This window comes from Symphalangus syndactylus, chromosome 1 (assembly GCF_028878055.3).
Source record: "Symphalangus syndactylus isolate Jambi chromosome 1, NHGRI_mSymSyn1-v2.1_pri, whole genome shotgun sequence".
Lineage (NCBI taxonomy): Eukaryota > Metazoa > Chordata > Mammalia > Primates > Hylobatidae > Symphalangus > Symphalangus syndactylus.
In genome coordinates this window covers 11,667,501-11,688,245 of record NC_072423.2, presented here as the reverse complement: position 1 = coordinate 11,688,245, position 20,745 = coordinate 11,667,501, and the positions used below count along the sequence as shown (strand labels likewise).

The 20,745-nt window shown below is 47.6% G+C and overlaps 2 protein-coding genes across 3 annotated transcripts in view; one reads left to right on the top strand and one right to left on the bottom strand.

The window, feature by feature from the left end:
* Window positions 1-8,872: 8,872 nt before the first annotated feature.
* PTGR3 (prostaglandin reductase 3) lies at window positions 8,873-19,279 on the bottom strand. Its single transcript, XM_055296301.2, has 2 exons — window positions 18,533-19,279; window positions 8,873-12,095 (listed from the first exon to the last, which is right to left on the bottom strand). Exons 1-2 carry the CDS (start codon window positions 18,739-18,741, stop codon window positions 11,171-11,173), a joined length of 1,134 nt encoding a protein of 377 aa, XP_055152276.2. The 5' UTR covers window positions 18,742-19,279; the 3' UTR covers window positions 8,873-11,170.
* Window positions 19,280-20,489: 1,210 nt separating this feature from the next.
* The window catches only part of TSHZ1 (teashirt zinc finger homeobox 1), an 80,304-nt gene continuing 80,048 nt past the window's right edge, over window positions 20,490-20,745 (top strand). For both annotated transcript variants that reach the window (XM_055296268.2, XM_055296260.2), the window contains exon 1: window positions 20,490-20,745. This exon is cut by the window's right edge. The gene's annotated coding sequence lies outside the window, so the exon portion shown is untranslated.

Genomic DNA, 20,745 nt, shown 5'->3' with positions numbered 1-20,745 from the left:
CAGGGGTGCCCCATGAAACCCTCACCATGCCTGCCCCTTCTGCAGTGGCCCCTCTACCTTGGCACTTATGTAGCAGGGAGCGGGTGAGCAAGGGGCCTGAGATAAGGAGAAGCTTGGTCCTGGGCCGGCCTTGATTCAATGCCCGGCATGCCCCGTGTGGCCCTTGGTGTGGGGGATCCAGCAGTGATACCCTTGGTGCCCCCTCAGGGGTCTTGTGGGACTCCACCTCAAATGTGCATGGGAACCTCATGAGGACATCACCTCAGCCCCAGAGGGGACGGGTGTGCCAGGCTGGCCCTGTCTTGTCATGGTGGTTCTGGAATTCTCTGATTCCACAGAGCGGTGGGCAGTTTCCCTTCCCAGCGTTCGTTCTGTCTCTTCCCATTCTGCCTGGTATCTTAACAGCAACAGAGGTTTCTCGTGGTTCAGGTGGCCCTGGCCACTCCCCGGAGAGACATCTGGTCCTCTTGCCGTGGGTATACTTTGCTTAGTCCAGCCTTGTGTTGGAGGGGTGGTGTGGCAGGGTTTGGATGGAGTAGATGCAGATCCTGTCCCTCAGGCAGCCGTCCGATGAAGCAGTCTGAGGTGGCCTGGAGGACGGCATGGCTGAGGGAACGCCCGGGAAATGGAGCTGGGTCCATGATCGCCTGGTGCCGGGAAGCTGTCCACCTCTGGACCTTCCCATGCCACGAGCTCTCTTATTGCTTAAGCCAGTTTCAGCCAGATTTTCTGATGCTTGAACCCCAACACATCCTGTTAGATTTAAAAATAATCCACTGGGGGCCTGTCACAGGTTAATTTTATTGCACATAAAAAAAATTTAGCTTCTTCCACTTTTGGGTGATAAGCATCATAGGGATAATGAATTACAAAACCTTGCTATTCACCGAGTGGTATCTCCTCTCATTTTCCCTATTCTCAAGTCCAAAAAACCATAAGAACTGTAACCACTGTCCTGGCATCAGGGCATGGGGAGCCTGTGCACACCTCCCAGATGGCCATCTCTGGAGTTCTCCTCTGTACCTCTCTCATTCCAAGGGGAACGCAGGGAGAGGAGCTGGTATGACTGAGGGCTGGGCATCGGGACAGGTGCTCTCTGCCTTATGGGACGGCATCCATAGGTTAGGGTTATTATTATTCCTCCTGCATAGATGACAAACGAAAATGAAAAATCTGAGGTTCCTGTTGGTTAAAAATCTTGCCCAAAGTTGTGGTGACAATCTATGGAAGAGTGAGCTTTGAGCTCAGCCAGTCTGACTTGCAGGCATATGCAGGCAAGACACAAGTCCCATCAGCCAGTGGAGTCTCCCCAGACAGCACCCTTGTCCATTTGGAACGGGGTCATCACATGTGAGCCAGGTGTGATGGGCAGAATCCTAAAGAGACTCTTAGTGGAAGGATGAAAGCTGGTCTAGTTTATCTTTCGTAGTCCTTATCTTTCCAAAGGTTTAGTATTCATTGTTTTGTTCACTTGCTGAATCATTCGGCTGGCATATTGGCAGCCTACTATGCATTGGGTACTTCTTGGGACCCTCTTCAGTTCCAGTACAACTTTCTCTCACACATGAGGGTCAGAATAGTCCAGAGACTCCAATTCCAATGCCCAAGTATTAGGCACTACTGAGACTTCTGAAAAATCCAGCACTCAGGGATTTATTCTGGGGAGTGCTAAGGAAGCACATGGGTTTGCTGCCAACAGAACATTAAAACTGGTCTGAAGAATAAAATATGTATTTGTTGCACCATCAGGTGGACACCCTAGACCTGTGCTATCCATCTTCTTTCGCTTTCCCAGTTGCACAGATGGGTTTACCTGGTTTTCCAGGTGAGCAGCCTCAGGCAGTGAAGGCCCATGATTTGCCTGAGGCTGTGGCATGGGATTGAAAGGAACCAGCGCCGGCTCTCGAGGATCTCATTTACAACTGGAAAATACTGGAGCGCCTGTCCTGAAATCCTGCAACAGTATACGCTTGTGAGGCACTGGGTGTGGACTTCTGTTCCATTTTAAAATGAAAGTGAAAAGCATACCTTAATCTAACACTTATCAGCAGGTACTATGCTCCAAACCCACCGTAAAGTCCTGGGAATACAGAGATGACAGTGAGGTGAGATGGATCCTGCCTTCAAGGAGCCCGCAGTCTCCAGGGAGACGCTGCGGAAGGTCTTAGAAATCAGATCTGAATGAAGTGCTTGTGGAACCCAGCAGTGAGAAGATATTTGCCCTCCATAGGACTGGGAAAGTTGTGAAAATACTCACTGAAGTTAGGCAAGTGACAAACTGCCTATAGTGTCACCCACCAGTCCCATTATTAAATGATAGCCACATCTTTTCAAGATTTGCTGGTCAAAGCAAAGGTCCCACCTGGCAGCCAGAGACCCCAGGGTTCCTCGGATCTCACGTATGGTCTACCAAGGCCCCAAGAAGCTGACATGCACAAGAGGTCCAGCCTTCCTGTCCCCAGCCCAGCTCAGCCCAGCCTTCCAAAAGCTTTCTACTCCCATTCTCCCCACCCTGGCTCCTACCTTCCCTGCTGCCCCTAATAATTTTCTGAGGTCATCACCGGCCACCTCCAGTCCTTCCTCTTTCTGCCTCCAGTCTGTGCTGGACTCTGGCGAGTGCCTAAGAGGAGCTGCTTATTCTCCTGCTGCCGCTGCTCACAGGCATCTCCCCAGACCCTCCTGTTCTCCTCCACGGCCTCTCCTGTGGGCTGTGGCGCATGCAGAAAAAGCACATCAAGCCTGGCTACGTGTTCCCAGGAGACTATGTGCTGTGCTGACCACAGTCAGAACCCCAAACGAAGGATGAAGGTCAGGTGCTCAGGGGCATGGCAGGGGGTGCCTGCCCGATTTCCACAGAGCAATACGTGAGAGCCCAGAACAGACACTGGCTCCCTGCCTGGGCATCCAGGGCTATCTGCAAACTCCTAAAACTAGATTTTATCTACAGCTCAGTTGCCTTCCTTTTTGATAACGACGTTTTCTTGCATTTGTCCTGGACAGACAGGTGTTATTCCAATGGCTACAGTGGTGTATTACAAAGCATTTGTGTGGTTTATAACGTTTCCCTTATGAAGGCTACTGCCTCTTACGTTACTATAATTTCTATGGGCCAATCTTTAAATAAATGCTACATGTGTTGCTGCATCACCTGTTCCAAGTGACCGGATTCAAAGGTGATATAAATGGGATGTTTCTCCCCTTCATCAGGGTAATTGTTTAGTATCTTGCTAATGGACGACATAAGCTGAGCGACAGCGGACCCCCCAAAGGCCTGCTAGGAGTTTTACTGACCACTCCAGCTAAAGGAGTGAGGTTTAACTGGTGACCCCAGACCAGGGGAGAGAACACTGGTATGACAAAGAATTCGACTAGAAAAGCATAAGGGAAACACCAAGGAATTTAAGTCCTTTTGAGCCCTGCCTTGACCTGAAAGGTGGTGAAGCTGGAGGTCTAGGGCGCACTGTAGGCCACTCCTATTACCTTTCTGGACTTACTTCCTGCCCTGGTTAAAACCATATGAAAACAACTGCCACCAGAGCCCTCTGAATATCAGACAATCAGGTGCCACAGCTGAGCTTCAGAAGGCGGGTTCCTTTAACGAAGCTGAAAATGGAACCATTTTCATAGTTATATCAAGCCCTTGTTTTTTGCGATTCACACCCAGGTAGCCTTCCGATTGCTCTGAAGTGCCTGATGAAGCAGCATTGTGCAAGATGGGAATCCCTCCAAAGGCAACGTAATAATCCAGGACCTTGCCACCAGCAGCATGGGTTGTGGCGCGGGGGGGGGGGGGGGGCACCTGGAAAATGCTGACTCCCAGGTCCCCTGTATCTCCTGAATTGGGACCAGTATTTGAACAGGTGACTCGTACGGACGTTAGTGGGTAGGACGCACCCTCTCTAGTGAAGGGCAGCCTTGGTCTGAGAAATATCCGAGGACTCAGGCTCTGCGCAACCAGTGATAAGTGATCTTGGGCAAGTCACTTTTCTGTGCTTTAATTTTTCCTTCTCTAGTGGGAATCATTCGTCTCTACCCAATTAATAGTAGAGAAGTGAAGACAGCAAAATTGCAATCAAATACACCAAATGCGCAATTAAGTTCTAAAATGTTACAAAAAGTACATGTACAAGTTGAAAGGACAAATATTCTCCAATACTGATAAGGGTGGCATTTTAATTTTCCTGCCGCTGGAGAATGAGCATTCTCTACAGTTGGCTTGACGCCGGGGCTCCTTCAACTGGCCCTCATTCCACAAGTAATTCTCCAAGTTACTTTGAGTAAAAACCCTCAAGGAGACAATTCAATTTCCAAATGTAAATTCCAACAACATATAGAGGGAACACTATCGCTACCAGTCCCCTGGTGAGAAATGAGGTTTTCTACAAAATGTGATTGCCTTTGACATTGTTGCCGTTCCTGTGAAGTGGTTTTTCAATGTTAAAAGAAGCTGTTTCTATTGGGAAGGGATTTGTTCATGTAAAGTTGAAAGTTTACGCTTGTTATGCATGAGTTCGAGGGAAGGAAGACAGAAACGATGTGGAAAGACATGGATGTTCAATGTCATGTGGTTTTGAAGGGCTTGTTTCTGACCCTTAATTATGATCTGTCATTTATACAGAATATAGGGTTCTTGCCACATGTGAGCATGAAACGTGGACCCACCGATGTCTTCCCCACACATATCCCCTTCACCTTAAAATACTTCCTGCCATCAATGAGTGAATTCATCCCCCAAGGAGCTGAGTCTACAGGATTCAGAATTTGATTTTGGGCAGAAGGGCAAACTCAAATTCTAGATATTCTGCTATGAAGGCAAAGATTATGATAGTCAAACATTATCAGCTTTCTATAGGCAAAAACATGTAGGTGAAATCCTTCTAGAGAATGAACGCTCTACACGATTCTATTTGATTTTCTTTATTTGATTTATAAGAACACATTGATAGGAGCCCTTCCTTGTAGCATTAAAACTAAATTATGGATATTAAGCCATTAATTCCATTGAGGCTGATTTGTTTTTAACTTTCTGTGATATTTAGACGACACATAATCAAAAGATCTGGAATCCTAATTGTGCTGGATTAGAGTTGAACACACTTTCATGGTCAGAACCGTGATACTTCTACTGGGTTTATCAACTCCTCCACAAAAAGATTCATAACAAAGGCCAACTATTGTTCTGCAAACCCGTAGTCAGCCGTATCCCAAAGGACCCGGGCAGACGGTAAAGGGGACTGCAGAGAAGTCACCTGGCGGATGGGAGGGCATTGGCCAGTGTTCCAGCTTCACTTCTGAGTCCAACGGGCTCCGTGACCTTGGACAGGGCACCTTTTCTCTCTGGGTCCCGGTTTCTTTTCTTCATTCATAAAATGGGTAGAACTAGATTATTCTTTAAATCCCAAATTTAACAGTTTAAAAGCAACTGGGGCAGGTTGCAGTGGCTTAGGCCTGTAATCCCAGCACTTTGGATGGCCGAGGCAGGAAAGTCACTTGAGCCCAAGAGTTTGAGACCAGCCTGGGCAACAAGGGAGACCTTGTCTCTACAAAAAATAAAAAAAAAAATTAGCCAGGCATGGTAATGCATACCTGTAGTCTTAACTACTCAGGAGGCTGAGGTGGGAGGATCGCTTGGGTCCAGGAGGTCGAGGCTGCAGTGAACTGAGATCATGCTACTGTACTTCAGTCTGGGCGACAGAGCGAGACCCTTTCTCAAAAAAACAAAAACACAAATTGAGTCTTCTCATTCACAAGGGCCAGAGACGGGTGCAGGCTCCTTCCAGCTCTAAGTTTCTGCTGACAACCATGGACCTCCAGGGTTTCGGCATCTAGGGCAACCCCTCTTCTAAGGACACCATTCCTTACCCACGTTTCAACATCTCCCACCAACCAAAGAAACCATCCATTTGATCATTCTAAGACCCTGTTCAGTTCTTTAGGTGCCGAGGATAAGACACAATAATTTTATGAGGATTTTTCTGAGCTCTAAGCATAAATCCATCTTCCATATTTGATGCTGCCACCTGTGTGCAGGATGTTTTAATTATTTTAATTTCATACCGTTTCAAAGACACCATCACATAGTGCTCCTCAAGGGAAATTTTAGCTTGGGGTGGAGGCACGTGTTCAAATTTCTGTACTTAGGCCAGTATGGTGGCTCATGCCTGTAATCCCAGCACTTTGGGAGGCCGAGGTGGGAGGACTGCTTGAGCCCAGGAGTTCGAGACCAGCCTGGGCAACATAGTAGAATCTCATCTCTAGTAAAAAAAAATACAAAAAAATTAGCCGGGCATGGTGATGCGCACCTGTAGTCCCAGCTACTCAGGAGACTGAGGTGGGAGGATGGCTTGAACCAGGGAGGTTGAGGTTGCAATAAACCATGATCGCACCACTGCACTTCAGCCTGGGTGACAGAGCTGAGATCTTGGCTCAAAAAAAAAAAAAAAAAAAAAAAATAGTCTGTGATCTGGCCCACTGCTTCTCAGCATACATGAAGAGGTATTGGTTTTCCCCAAACTGTGCTCAACGTGATACTTACCCTTAACAGCACCCCAACATGCTGAGGACAGTCAAGCCTCCTGGGATGCAGTCAGCGAGCACTGATGGGCAGGTCTATAATGGGCAAGAATAGACTCGAGGACAGTGTGGACCACAAGGCCCCTCTAGTCTTGCTGCTGTGTCACACTAGCTACTCAGGGAAAGAATTAAACAGGATTCAAGCAGACATAATTGAAATATGTCCTTTTTTGACTTCCTGTGAATATCAACTACTACCAAGAATCACTTGATCTGATACATATTATTAAAATGTTATTTGTGTGTTTTGTATAACTTTTTCTTTTGCCAACGTTCCGTAGTTTGTTCATGGTAACAGCAATAAGGTTCTCATGCCAAGCATTCCTCCTTTTACAAGGGGGATAGCACGATGCTATAAGCCCAGGAAAAATAAAATTCAAAGTTTAAAATGAAAAAAATAGAGTAAGACCTACTATTTGATATCAAACAGGGTGACTATAACCAATAACAACTGTACATTTTTAAATAACTGAGTGTAGCTGGATTGTTTGCAACTCAATGGATAAATGCTTGAGGAGGTAGATACCCCATTCTCCATGATGTGCTTATTGATTTCACATTGCATGCCTGTTTCAAGACATCTCATGTACCCCATAAATAAATACACCTTCCATATACCCATAAAAATTAGAAATAGAACAAAAATGAAAACAAACTTTAAAGCGACCACACCAACCATATTGGTAATCCAGTTAAAAGTGACCACACCAACTGTATTGATGATAATCCAGTTTAAAGTGACCACACCAACCGTATTGATAACCCAGTTTAAAGTGACCACACCAACCGTATTGATAATTGATAATCCAGTTTTGTATTTTGACTTCTGAAATATGATCATAAACGTTTAATTCTGGGCCATAACTGGGAAATTAGTTGCTGAACATCTAACTTTCAACAAAAAAGCCCATGAAGTTTACATAGATAATTCTTGTGTTTAACTAATAAAATATTTAATAAAAGTATAGAGAAAAAAATTATGAATTCATCAAATCAGCCCATTTTGCATCCAGATTGCATTCAGAAAACTTGTTTAACGCCTAGGAAATTACTGTCCAAAGTTGATAGTGCTTGGTCTTTTTTATCATTGTTTTTGTTCTGAAAGCTGTGCATTACTCATCTATTTTTATATAAATCTGAAATACAATATTTATCCCATATGTCCACATGGTAATCAAGAAAAATATTTTCAGTGCTTAGCACTGCCACCCCAATTTAAAGGAAACTCTGACTGTAGTAAATTCATGCTAATTGAGAACTCTGGGGAAGGGGTTAAAACATTACCCAGGTACAAGTCAGGTGGCCATTATAAATGTTACCCAAATAAAAGCCAGAAACAGGAAGTCAAAAACCAGGTCCCTAAGGCAGGCATGTGTCTTAAATGATATCATTTGTCAAGTTTCCAGCATCTTGTGGTGGTGAACACAAAAAGAAGGTCTGTGTTGTACCGAGGACATTACATCCTCATTAGCTGGAATGTTCCTCAAGTACGTAACGCAGGATTTTCATTTCAATAAGAAGCAGCTACTTGTCACTGCACTTGCATTGGATAAACACAGAATGTAATACTAACGACCACTTACAGTCTCTATCCTACTCCTGAGGAACTTCATCCAGATGAAATCATATAATGACAAGTTATAGAATGCATCATGCAAAACTTCCTTCCTTTCTTTGCAAACTATTCCCTGAATTTTTTTTTTTTTAATGCTGAAGTCAGTTAACAGCAGTAGTCATCATCAAAGGAACCCCTAAATGACACTGCTGGTATTTTCTGCCTGCAAAACAGGCTTGAAGGAATAGCATTTGGCTCTTTAGAAGTCATAACCAAATGGTAACAGATCACTGGGACTCCTTGGTTTCTCAAAGAGGCAAGCTCCTTCCACCCTGCCCGGCTGGTGACCTTAAGCCCGACATGCAGAGAAGTCCACACTGAGAAATAATGTACCCACTGGGATTGTTCCACCCTGGCCCCTTCTCTAAAAAAAGACTGACAATTGCCCTGAGTTATGGATGTACTTTTGGTGATATGTATTACAGTTCAGAAGAAAGGTGTTGAGACCATCCTACCATTTCACCTCCCATTAGAGGCTGGTCTTGAACAATAATCCCAGAAGATGAAACTGATGCTGAACTATGACCCTCAATTTACAAATCATTTTTCAAAAGAATAAAAAAAAGTTTAAGCATATTTTTGGCATCATCTGAATGGGCGGAATCTTTCATGTTTTCTAAGAATAATTGAAAACAGCACGCAGTGCACTTTCTTAGTTTGGGGAAAGAAAGAGAGAACATGAGGTTTTCAGATTGTATTTTATTTTAATCCTGGGTGTTTGAATTTTATTTTTACATAGCTGCATTTAGTATATTCCCTCAAAACATAATAAATTTCTATTCTGTAGCTTAAGGGATCCATCAGTTAAAATGTTGGTCTTTCATCTTTATTACCCTCCCATTAAAATGAAAGAAAGCGGGACTCACTTCAGTTTCGAAGAAGCAATTTAGTTGGTAATGTCCTTACTCCCCAAGTCTTTACAAAGGGAGAAAGTACATTATTGCTTAGATTTCACACATCTATCTGCATAAGAAGCAACTAAGCCTTTTGGACACAGACTACATTAAATTTAATAATATTCTTTGATTAGATTATTTTATTATAACATTTTTCCATTACCAGTCATTTCCTGTGCACAGTTACATTCATAAAACCTGCTCCCCCCTCCTTTGTTTGTTTGTGAATGTAAAAGCGAGGCAAAGTCTCTTTGCGTGTGGCTGTGGCCGTTAGGTCTGAAAGGGACGGATGAATAACTAAGCACCACACTGGACGGGTTTTCCTAGTCCCCTGCACCAGTAACCCTTTGCTATAATGAGGACACAAAGAGCCTCGCATCAGGCCGCTACCCTTCTTCATAACTCAAAAGCGTCACAGTGGCAATAGCCTCTGGTGCTATTTGTCTTTAGTGCAGTTGTGACACTTCGGCATGATCCATAATTTGGCAGCTATTTACCGTGACATTTCCCTTCAGTGCAGCCATAACATTCAGCGAAGCCATTATTTGGTTCCATTTACCATATAAATTGTATTGTTGTGCATGCATGCTAGCAGCTACATTAGGTACCTGAAAATGAGTAAATCTTGTAAAATAGATACTAACAGCTATTCGGCAGCAGGATTTCCTTGCTCCTCAGATGGAAGGAAAGAAAAATTAAATACAGTCCCCAAATTTCCTAGAGCATCTTTAATTGCGTCCATATTTATTGAGCAGGTTAGATACACCGAAACCTAAGACTTTGAAAAATAACCTGGTGGGCTTCACCTTCAATTAGAAGGGCCCCATGGGGTTTCAGCACAACGGTGATAGCGGCAGCAGTCTTCAGGGCACTAAAGGTTAAGAGGGAAGCCGATGAGCTACAGGCGTGATTCAGAAGAGAGGGTGCAGGTTTCGCTGCTTATCCTGTGTGGTCAGTGGGTGAATGTGGGACATCAGGCTATAGTGCCAAGGAGCTTCTCGTTCCCCCAGAACACGTGGAGAGAAAAATGGGAATGCAGAATGAGTGGCTGCTATTCTGTTTCCAGAATCAGAGGTAACACATAGCTTCTAGTTTGAAAGCCTCTAAGGAGAAGCAAATGTATTCTTCCTTGAGATGACGCGGTCCCTACGGTGCACAGGGCGATGGGACATACCGTACCGTGAGCAGTGCAGCACGCTGTTACTAAGGCCTTGCGGTGTGCCTAGACAGCGTTTCCCTCCTGGGGCCCGGGTTTTGTGGCGAACCCCCACTGAGAACGGAGCGCATACTTTTTTCTTTCCTGCGTCTATATTAATTTTAGGTCTCCCTAATCTCTGTGGTTTCCTTTTCCAAAACCTACTTTCTGTCTATGTAAGTTTTCAACATTAATTTGCTGCTTCAGAGGAAAGAGAACATTTCCATTTCACATGTGCCTTATCAGGCTGATGGTAGATAAAAGCCATTACGTGCTACTTCTTCAAAACACATCTGTGTTCACGGAATCATTTTTCTAATAACAAAATCAAATTTGGGAGGGAATTCCTCCAAATGTCCACTTAGACAGTTGGTTAGTGATTTATAGAAAAAAAAGGACCATTTCCTGAGGATAGATTCTGAAAATATATGGCTGGGTTTTGCTACACTTGTCACTCATGAACTGCTTATTAGCATAAGACCAAATTCTCTCAAAGCAAAGAAGAAGTCGGGAACCACTTTCAAAACTGATTTTAAAATCTGATCAAGCTGAAGACATACTGACTCGATCAGATCTGGCATCAGGAATGAATTTAGTTCCCTGGAACAATAAAATCTGGAACGAGACCATCCATGACTAAAGAATTGAATGTACGCGTTTTCCCTCTTAGCCATGGAGGGAAGTTTTATTAGCACATTTTTTTTTCCCCCAAGGGAAGAGGAGGAGGAGGAGGAGGAGGAGGAGGAGAAGGAGAGACCTATTCATTAACACCTTACTTTTGTTTTAAGAAATATTATATCCATTACCAACTAAAAGTAAATTGATTTGAGTAATTCTGAGACATAAAGTGCCCATTTTCTTTCTCCCTTGATTTATGTCATTGTTCTGTTTTTACAGCTTACTGTTGACAGAGTGAGGTAACTCAACTACAATTTTTCCAGTGTTTTTTCCCATGTACATATAATTGACAGCATGGAATATGGACTCCAGGCCAGTAAACCTGCCCTCTGGAGACAGATCTCCAAGGTCCACCTCACAAACCAGGTCTCCACTCACACACATCTGGAGCAAGTGGCTCATGGCTGCTTGATACTTAGAAAGGTAATGGTTCAGGAAGAAGCCCTGTACACTGGCAGATTTCTTGAGCAGTTTGGCTGGCAATGTTCCTGCTTTCACAGGCGAAAGGCCAGTAGGAGTTTGGTAGCCAGAGATAAACCCTATTACTATCAAGCGCCCTTTCGTAGCCAGGGCGTCTACAGCCAAGTCAAACATGGCTCCCCCAACAGATTCATAGACCACATCCACGCCTTCAGGGTACTCCTGCTTAAGGACGGTACCTACGGGTTCAGTTTTATAGTTGATAGGACGATCACAGCCAAGAGATTTCAGAAAAGCAGACTTTTCATCAGAAGAGCAGGTTCCAATTACATGGCACTTTGCCTTCTTTGAAAGCTGCACGGCAAACTGGCCCGTTCCCCCAGCTGCTGCTGTCACCAAAACTTTTTTCCCTTCCGACAGTCCTCCGAGCTCTTTCAGGCTGATGTATGCGGTGGTGCCACTTACCAGCAGGGTAAGATACTCGGGTTTCACTGAGGGCACTGGAGTTGCAATGTTGGCAGGCACAACTGTGTACTCAGCAAAAGAACCAGGTGCCATGTAAGCCACAGCTTGGCCAACTGTGTATCTGGCACTAGCAGAGAGGCCTAGGGCCACCACCTCTCCAATGCCTTCGAAACCTATGTCAAAGGGAGGCTTAACTGAGGGGTCATAGCGGCCTGCTGAATAGTTGATGTCAGATGCGTTAACACCAACAAATCTAAAAGAAAACAAACAAACAAATATGTTACGATGGGTTTTTTGTTCGGCATTTAGATTCTGCTTAGAGAAATTCCTCTAGTTCTGGCGACCCTGGAGGGGTTGCTAAGCTATACAATCTGATCGAATTTGAGAAAATTAGTCCTGCTGCTCAGATAAAAAAAGAAATTAAACAAGTATTAGTTCAATGTGCTTTGTACTCAGTTTTTGGCATATTTTATCCTTTCATCAGTTTAGAAATGATTTCGTATCATTTTAAATGGGAAGTTGTTTGTTTCACATGCCATTTATTTCTGTCTTCTTTCAAAAGTAGAAATAAGCAAAAAAAAAAGAAGGAAAAAGAAAAAGAGTCAGGAAGTCCTCATTATATATAAACTTCACTGGAGCTGTGAGTTGGAAATTAATTGGCCTCTTAACAAAGATGTTAAAAACAACACTGGGATAAAATATATTCAAAGAAGTAGACTTGTATTGATTCTGGCAACAATTTAACACTTAAGATAATAATAGTAATGACAATGATATTATTAAAGATTGATGGAATGTGCAAGGTCACTGGTTGCTACATGTTCCTGCAGGGGTTTTTTGAAGCACTGTTAGAGTGGCTGTCGCAAATTTTCTTTCTGATGTAACTACATCCAGTGTGAAAATACGCATTTTGATTAATTGAACAAAAACTGGGTAGAGCGATTTTTATGAAACATTCAACATTTCACAGTCCTTTTCAGATGAAAAGGAAAGCAAATCGTCACTATATTTTTCCTCAACAAGAAGCAGAGACATAACTTGATTAATACCAGATGATTATTTTCATCTTGGTATCCGGAGTCAATTTAATTGCGAGGCCAGTGTTTTTCCCAGCTTTTTTCATCTCAATATACCTCATAACAAAAATATCCTGATACATAGGAGGAAAAAGCCATCTACTAAGAATGTCAGGAGGTGGCTTAGACACATAATGGAAGACCCTAAAAATGTCATTTCCACCTGTAATAGAAAAGGTAATAGTAACTGGTGGCAAGAGGAAAGCTGTTAAGTAGATCATTTAAAAGGAATTCACTTTTAATTTAACTTAATAACCAAAACTGCCCTGTATGTGATACACTTTCACCGTGATATAGATAATACTCTGCGCTTATAAATACTCACTTATGATCATCCCCCATGTATCTACAGGACAGAAAAGTCTCTGTATATTGTAGAAATAAGAACGCGGGGAGCAACTGCTTTCTGTTATGTCAAGCTGCATTCAGACGCCAGCACACCACACAGCCTCAATAACACCCCACACAGTTCCATACCCATAGAAGATATACAATCATGAGAAGGGGGAAGATGAGTTTTGCTGGTTTCTCATTTGGAATTTAATATCAAGATGCCTACGTTCTATTTTTTTTTCCTACATTCTATTTTTAGAGAAGGGAAAGAACCTGCCATCTTTCCTTTAAATTTACATAATTCTCAAGGCCTGGCGTTTTAAAAAGGGCCCACTTCCCTGGGAGCTTGCTTCTGGACTTCACAGCAGCTGCCCAGGGCAGAGCCAGCTGGAGCCCGTCTCCGTGCCTCTGCCTTAGGCTGTAAAGCAAACTCCAGGAAAGGTGCCCGTGGGGGTGGAAGTGACGGCAGGGTTTGCTCTGGAAGTGGGGGGACAGGAGCCGACCCACTGCCAGTTGTGTTCTGTGCAATCCTGTGCCCACGATTAACCCTTCCCACGCCCTTCACCCCTCCCAGCTTGTCCCCCTGGTGTCTCCACAGTCCCAAAGGCAGTAGCCGCTCCTCTGCAGGGAGACCCAGCCTTGGGGGGACACCCGGGCGGCCAGCCCCTCTGCGACAGCAGCCCTCCCCACTTCGGGATGGGCGCGCCCTGGGGGGCTCTGCAGGAGGAAAATGCAACTCCCCCCTCTCCCCGCCCCAGGCTGTGGTTTGCCACTTCCTGGGAAGAGGTGGAGAGATGGAGCAGGACGAACACCGGAGCAGCCTGAGGAGCGCGCACACGCGCTGGACCCGGTTAGCAGAGGCCAAGTTTGGGAGGGGGAGTGGGGCTCTGCTGGGAGCTGGGCGGCTGCAGCCAGCCAGCGGCTGCTTGAGTTTGCCAGGGTCCTTTGCTTGAAAAACCACACCAAACATCGTGGTTATTCGCAAGGGCAAGCGCTGGAGCGGTGGCAGCAGACGCGCGGGGCCCGCGTGCCGGTCCAGGCTCCGTCCATCCAACTCCCTCTCCTTCAGAAGTGCCCGCTGCAGCCCTCAGCTCCAGCCGTGCAGTCCTACGGCGTCCCCACCGCCACCACGGAGAGGGGGTTCATGGACCCCAACTCCCGGGCGGGCCGGGACCGCGCAGGCCGGGCGCCGCGGTGTTGAGGTTCCTCAGGCCTGCGACCGTGACCTCGGCCTCTCCGGGCAGGGCGGGGGCCCCGGCAGGCGCGCCCAGTCCGCGCCCTTCGTCCCAGCGCCGGCCGCGCAGCTCCGCCTGGGTGGACAAGTTCTCTTCGAGTCCCCGCGCACGCGGCGCGCAGTGGCCGACAGACAGGGCCCGCCGGCGGCTTGACCGTGACCTTGGCCTCGCAGGCACCCCCATTTCTCACCCCCGCTCTCCCGCCCCGCCGTCTTCTAAACTGTCTGCGTGGTTGGTGAAGGAGGCTTAGGCTGGCTGACGGCAAGAGCCCGCGGCGGCTCGGCTGGCTCCTCGCACCGCGCTCTCTCCTTGGTCTCCCTGCTCCCGGTTCGCGGACCCCCACCTCCACCGGGATCCCCGCTTTGACGCGGCTTCGCGCCCGCGGTTGGTGGGGACCCTCCACAGCCTGGGACCCGCCTGAGTCCTTACCTCTGCGTGAGGGTCCGCAGCTCGCACCTTCCGCTCCAGCAGAAACAAGTTCAAGCGCAGCAGGCGCAAAGCGAATGGGGGCTCGGGACGGGGAGCAGGGGCGGAAGGGCCAGGGAGCCACAGAAAGACCAGAAAGACACACTGGGAAGGATGCGCGCATTTGGAGACCCTCCTTGTACCCCCACCCCCCCTTTAATTGAAAATGTGTGCATGCAATGAGCGCAGGATTCTAGTAATCCGACGGGAGGATCCACTTAAAAGACTAAAATCCAGGAACCCCAGGAAAAAAGAATAGGACCGGCGCAAGCATTCTCCAAATCTATATCCTTCTAGAGTCACCAGCTTATATGTACTAAAAAGTGCTAAACCCCCTCGTCATGTTTACTGAGAAACAGAGCGATCCTGCGGAGGGAAGAGGAACGCTTTCCTCTGAACAAAAACCAAAGGCGAGGATTCAAGTCCAAAGTAAAAGCCTTCAATACTGAGAGACAAAACAAAGTCGTCCAAACCAGACCTGCCTTAAGAAAAAAAAAAAAAAAAAGAAAGAAAGAAAAGAAAAAGAAAGAAATAAAGAAACAAACAAAGAAAGACAAGAAAGACAAGAAAAAAAGTGTGTGGGGGGGAAATCTCGGCCTGGAGAGTCAGCAGAAAATACTGTTCCCCTCCCGTAAGCAACAAACCGTTTATCAAAAACGCCTTCCCCATCCCCCACCGTCCCTTAGCCATTCCTACAAACTCTTTGCTCCATTATCTTACACTTGAGCAGAAAATCGTTAGAAATATTTGGAAACGAAATAATCTGTCACCTTCTTACGAAGAAAGCTGAAAATAGTGCATAAACTGACTTAACCTGGGGATGCCTCTCTCTTTTTCTTTTCTAAGGACTGAGCATAGAGGGGGAGATGGGAAGTTGTTTTCGGATACATAAAACAGTAAGGTAAGAACTGGATAAAGGACCATCAATTATACATTCTATAGGGATTTTATACGCCCCTTCTTACATCTTTTCTAAATAGTAAACTTTATTATTCTACATCAATGTCTAGCTTACAAGCACATCCCTCCCTGTGAATGAAGAATCTGTATTTTGTGCTAAGATGCAATGAAATGTGTAAATGGCTCACTGAAAGAAAAAATTCAGAGCACAATTAAAACCTCCAAACATCCTTCCCAACAAGAGAATTTAGGCTTACTCAATTCATTCTAGAGCGGATTTTATGATGATAAAAATGAGAAGCACTTGCATAAAATTTAAAGCAATTAACATTGCTTAGGCGAGATTTGGTCTAGGATTAAAATGAAGTAACCTGCAGTGAATTATTAAGCCTCTATTCTTAAGAAAATCGGTAAAATGTCACATCCACTGACACTGTTTGCAAGAATACAGGATCTTCCTACAACGTGGTGGTAGGAGCAGATTTTCCAACAGAGTAGGGAAAGCGGGAGGCAAAGATTCTGTCCCCTCCCAACTCCAAAGAAAACTGGCCCCATTCTTTTCCGTTAAGGATTCAAGGAAGAAACTAGGGGTCAGGTTGCTCATATGGAGATACTATTTATATTAAAAGGGATTCTTGGCGTGTGTGCAGGGAAAAAAGAGGCATGGATTTTAAAGTGGAGCACACTGGGGAGCTCCAAACATGGGAGTCTGCACTCCCGCGCTCTGACCACAGAATTCAGGGATCCACCTGTCTCCCGCCCCGGGACCAACCCTGGTGACCCAGCGCAGGCAGTGCCTCTCTCCCCAGGGGAGAACTTGCCCTTTGGGGAAGGGAAAAGGGAGGGGTCCCAGGGAAGCAGTAAGCCTGAAGGGAGAGGAATCACAGGAGGAAAAAAACCCCACAGAGTTTATTAACACTCGCAGGCAGAGAGGCCCAGGAGACCCAGCGCAGCCCGGTGGGAGCCCTCTCCACCGAAGGCGGGTTGTCCCACCAGGCTGTGGCTTATAGTTCTCTAACGCCCCACCTTCCCCCTGCCCTTCCTCGCTCAGTCGCCTCCTCTTCATATCACACCATTTCCAAAAGGAATTTTATTCACAAACGTGTGTGTGTGTTTATACTGGTGTTTGCAGTCAAGAGTACACTTTATCAGAAGGAGAAAAAGGGAAAAACCCTGTGTGGAACTCCTTGCCCGTTAAAGTTTGTTTGGAAATCTTTTCAGCCTGGTGTCATCTCAACTTCTAGCAAATCACTCATGCGTTTTGTGTGCTCCACGTGAACACACACTCAAGCCCTTCTTTTTAGCTGGGCTGGGTGCACGCTCTTACTCTCAACAGCACTGGCATTTCATCCCATAATGAATCAATCCTCTGCTGCGTCCACAGCCAATGCAAACATTTTCAAGGATCCCTACACACTCCCCTTTAAGCCATTCCAGACCAGCCCCCCACCCCCGCCTCCACACAATCCCACCCATGGTTCAATCATTCTTCCCAAAAGGTTTCCAAAAGTTTTATATCATGATCAGCATTCTTCCATACTACAGTCTTGTTAGGAAGGCTAACAGGAATCTCGAAAATGGACAAATTAAATGCTGCACCAAGCTACTTAGGAAGGGTACATTGTGTCCTTCAGTCCGTGCAAGGGACTTTACGGTACTTTCTAGCACACAATTTACAACATAGTTACAGTCAGAACTTACTCCTCCCCTTCGATATTATTATTCAACTTGAAACATGCAGCACCGTAAACATTTCGATGGAACTTTGCAGGCCTCTGCAGAGGGCATAGAGAAGCAATTTGCCAGTCAAGTCGGGCAGCCAGGGACCCACGGAGCAAAGACCTAAACGGGCATGGCTCCGATAAAGAGTGAGGTCCGTTTCCTCCCTGTTGCCTCGCCAGTTACTAAAGATGAGTGAGGCGGAAACACACGACGGTGGGGAGCGCGGGGGATGGAAAAGCCAGAAGGTCTCGCAACAACCCGGTGTCACCTGAATGTCTGCAAAACGTGCGGGCAAAGGCAGCCATGCCCCCACCCCGACCCTGGCCCAGCTGCCCGGGACACGCGCCACGCGGCGGTCGTTACACTCAGGGGACAGACAACAGTCACACTGCACTGACAGCACGCAGACAACACCGGCGAGGTGCACACCCACACACCCAACGACAGGCTCCGCCACTGCGAGGCGGCTGCCAACCTGGAGGGAACAGGGAAAGCCAGCCGGGTCCCAGCCTCCTTCCTCCAAAGCACGTTTACCCAAACGTCGCAGTTTGCGTCCAGGCTGCTCCCGCTCCACCCTAAAGATTATGTCAACGCAGGAACTGTGGGTGCGGGCGGGCGGGCCGGCGGGGAGCCTCCCCTTCTGGGTCCCGTCGGTTTTATTTCGGGAGCGGGAGGGGGAGGAGGGAGGGCTGGAGGAGGGGAGGGGAATCCCAAATTAAAATAACCCTCAGTTATGAGGACGTTCGGTGGCATCGGATATTCACACCAGCAACAGTCACATCACATTCGCCTTCGCCAGATGGCGGCGGGTTCAACTTCCCGGGATCTCGCAAACTCAGGCTGTGCGCCCGAGCGCGCGCCGGAGTGTGGGCACGCGGGCGGGCTGGGGACTGCGGGAGCGGCGCGGCGCGAGCCCGGGGCGAGAACGGGGGCGTGGGGCTGGGGCGCGCCGGGCTCACCGGTTCCGGACGAGGAGGTCTCCGTCCCCGGGGAGCGGCACCGGGCAATCCCGGCTCAGGGTGACGGCCTCGCGGAAGTTGGGGCTCAGCCGGGTCACCACCAGCTTCTGCATGGCTTGGGGAATGGCGGAGCCCTGGAAGTCCAGGAAGTGGCGGGCGTACGACATGTCCACGATGGCCCGGGCCCCGGCGGGCACCAGTCGCAGCATGGCCCGCGCCTCCGCCTGCTCTCTGCGCCGACGCTGGCCGGGGTCGGGCCCCGCCCGGGCTGCTCGGCTCGGCTGTGTTCTGCTCGGCTAGGGCGGGCGGGTCCGCCCCTCCTCCGGCCGGCGCCCTCCCCCTGGCTCCCCCCTTCCCCGCGTCGCCCGCTCCAGCTCCCGCTCCCGCTCCCCCCGCCTCCCCGGCGCCGGCGCAGCCCCCGCAAACCCGGGCGCACCACCCCGGGTGTCCCGGCCTGGGGACCGCTGCCGCCCCGGCCGCTGCTCCTTTAATCTTTTTGTTTTGGTTTGAATCTGCTCGGCGCAGACTGGCCAAGGATCCTCTCCGCCCTCCCCCTTCCTCCTGGCGCGGGAGAGGCACCGGATATCCCCACCCTCCCCGAGCTCTAAAAGCCGGATTTGACTCCTCTCGGGCAAGGGTGGCGGGGGGGGACGGCGGGCAAGGGGGGACGGGGGACTCGCGCGTCCCGCGGTCGTCCGCGGCCCCGAGCCGGCGGCAGCCCCGGGCGTCCCCGGAGCGGCGCGGCGGCCGGCGCAGGCGCCTCCCCTTCCCGTGCGAAGCGTTCACTTCCTTGCAAGGTGGTACGAATCAACCCCGAGCGCGGCCCGGGCGGCGGGGCACGACCGGGGGCCCCGGGCCGGGCGGGGAGCCCCTGCCGCCGCAGCCGCCGCCGCCGCCGCCCGCGCACCCGTACCGACCGCGGGGCGGGGAAAAGTCCAGTGCCTCTCGCTTCCCAGGCTGGTGGCTTCCTGTCCCCGGAACCCCTTGCCCGTGCTTTCTGTCCACGGTCTGTCCCATGCAAGTTGCACGAACTAAGCCATTTTATTTATTTTGGCCTAGATTTCATGTTTTTCCATGAAGGTTTTAAGTTGATCTACAAGACTGTTACAGGTTTCCCATTGGGAGAGAACACACATATAGAAAACCAGAAGGCCAAATTCCCAGAGCACAGACACATTTTAAAGTTCTAGGTGGGGATGCCGAGGGACTTAACTGAGTTGGAGACGTTGCACTGCTGTGTGAGGACCTCATTTTCGAACCCAGCTAGAAAGATCTGTCGTTCCATCGTGTCCATTTTCTCTCTACTGGCGTGCATGGACCAAATGTCAATTCACTTTTTATAGAGGGGCCAATTTAAATATTTCCACACTTTTCTGTGATGAACTAAGTCCATCTTTAAATTTTTATTTAAATTGTAAAATTTAATTTTAAAAATATCTTGCTTTTCAGTTACCCATGAATTACCAAAATATAAAAGCCACTCTGGGCTCCTCCCCAGCCAAATCTAACCCCCCAACCTGAGATTGCAAAAGCGACACAGGTATTTCTTTTTCCCCCCAAATTAGGACATGCTTCACCCAAGGGTAGTTTGGATGCACGTGGTTACGTGTGTATGAATGCAAGTGTGTGTATGTGTATGTGTGTGTGTTGGGGGGAACTAACAGGTTTAAAAATCTGCAGGAACTAATGTCTACTTAACTTAGAACATATGAGTTTCACCCGGTATCAGCCAGTGGATTACAATAACAACACTGAATGAATTCCTCCAATGTACAATCTTTTATGTTATGCTGTATTAAGATTTCTTTTTTTTTTTTGTCATATTGTTTAGCTCCGAAAAAAAGAAAACAAAGCAATTAAAAAGATTGACAGGTATGGTTTGTGAGAGACCTATTTGTAATTGTCAGGGTGACGTTGGCGAGAGGAGGAGGAGTAAAAACTGAAGCAGGAAAAGCAGCTCGATGTGTCTGTCTATCAGTTGAGACTGTCTGAAAGCTCTGCGATCCGAATGTGTGTTATATTTCACTGAAAAGAGGAGAGAGCGAGAGTGTATCTCCCTCTCTCCCAGGAGTTTGGGGGGGGGGGACAGTCCACGCTCATCTCGCCCACCCAGTGAATGTCTGCTCTTCACCCCCTTTGCACACACTCTCCGGGTTGTTGTTGCCATTTTTTTTTTCTTGGAGGGGGGGTGCTTTTTGTGTATTTTTCAAATA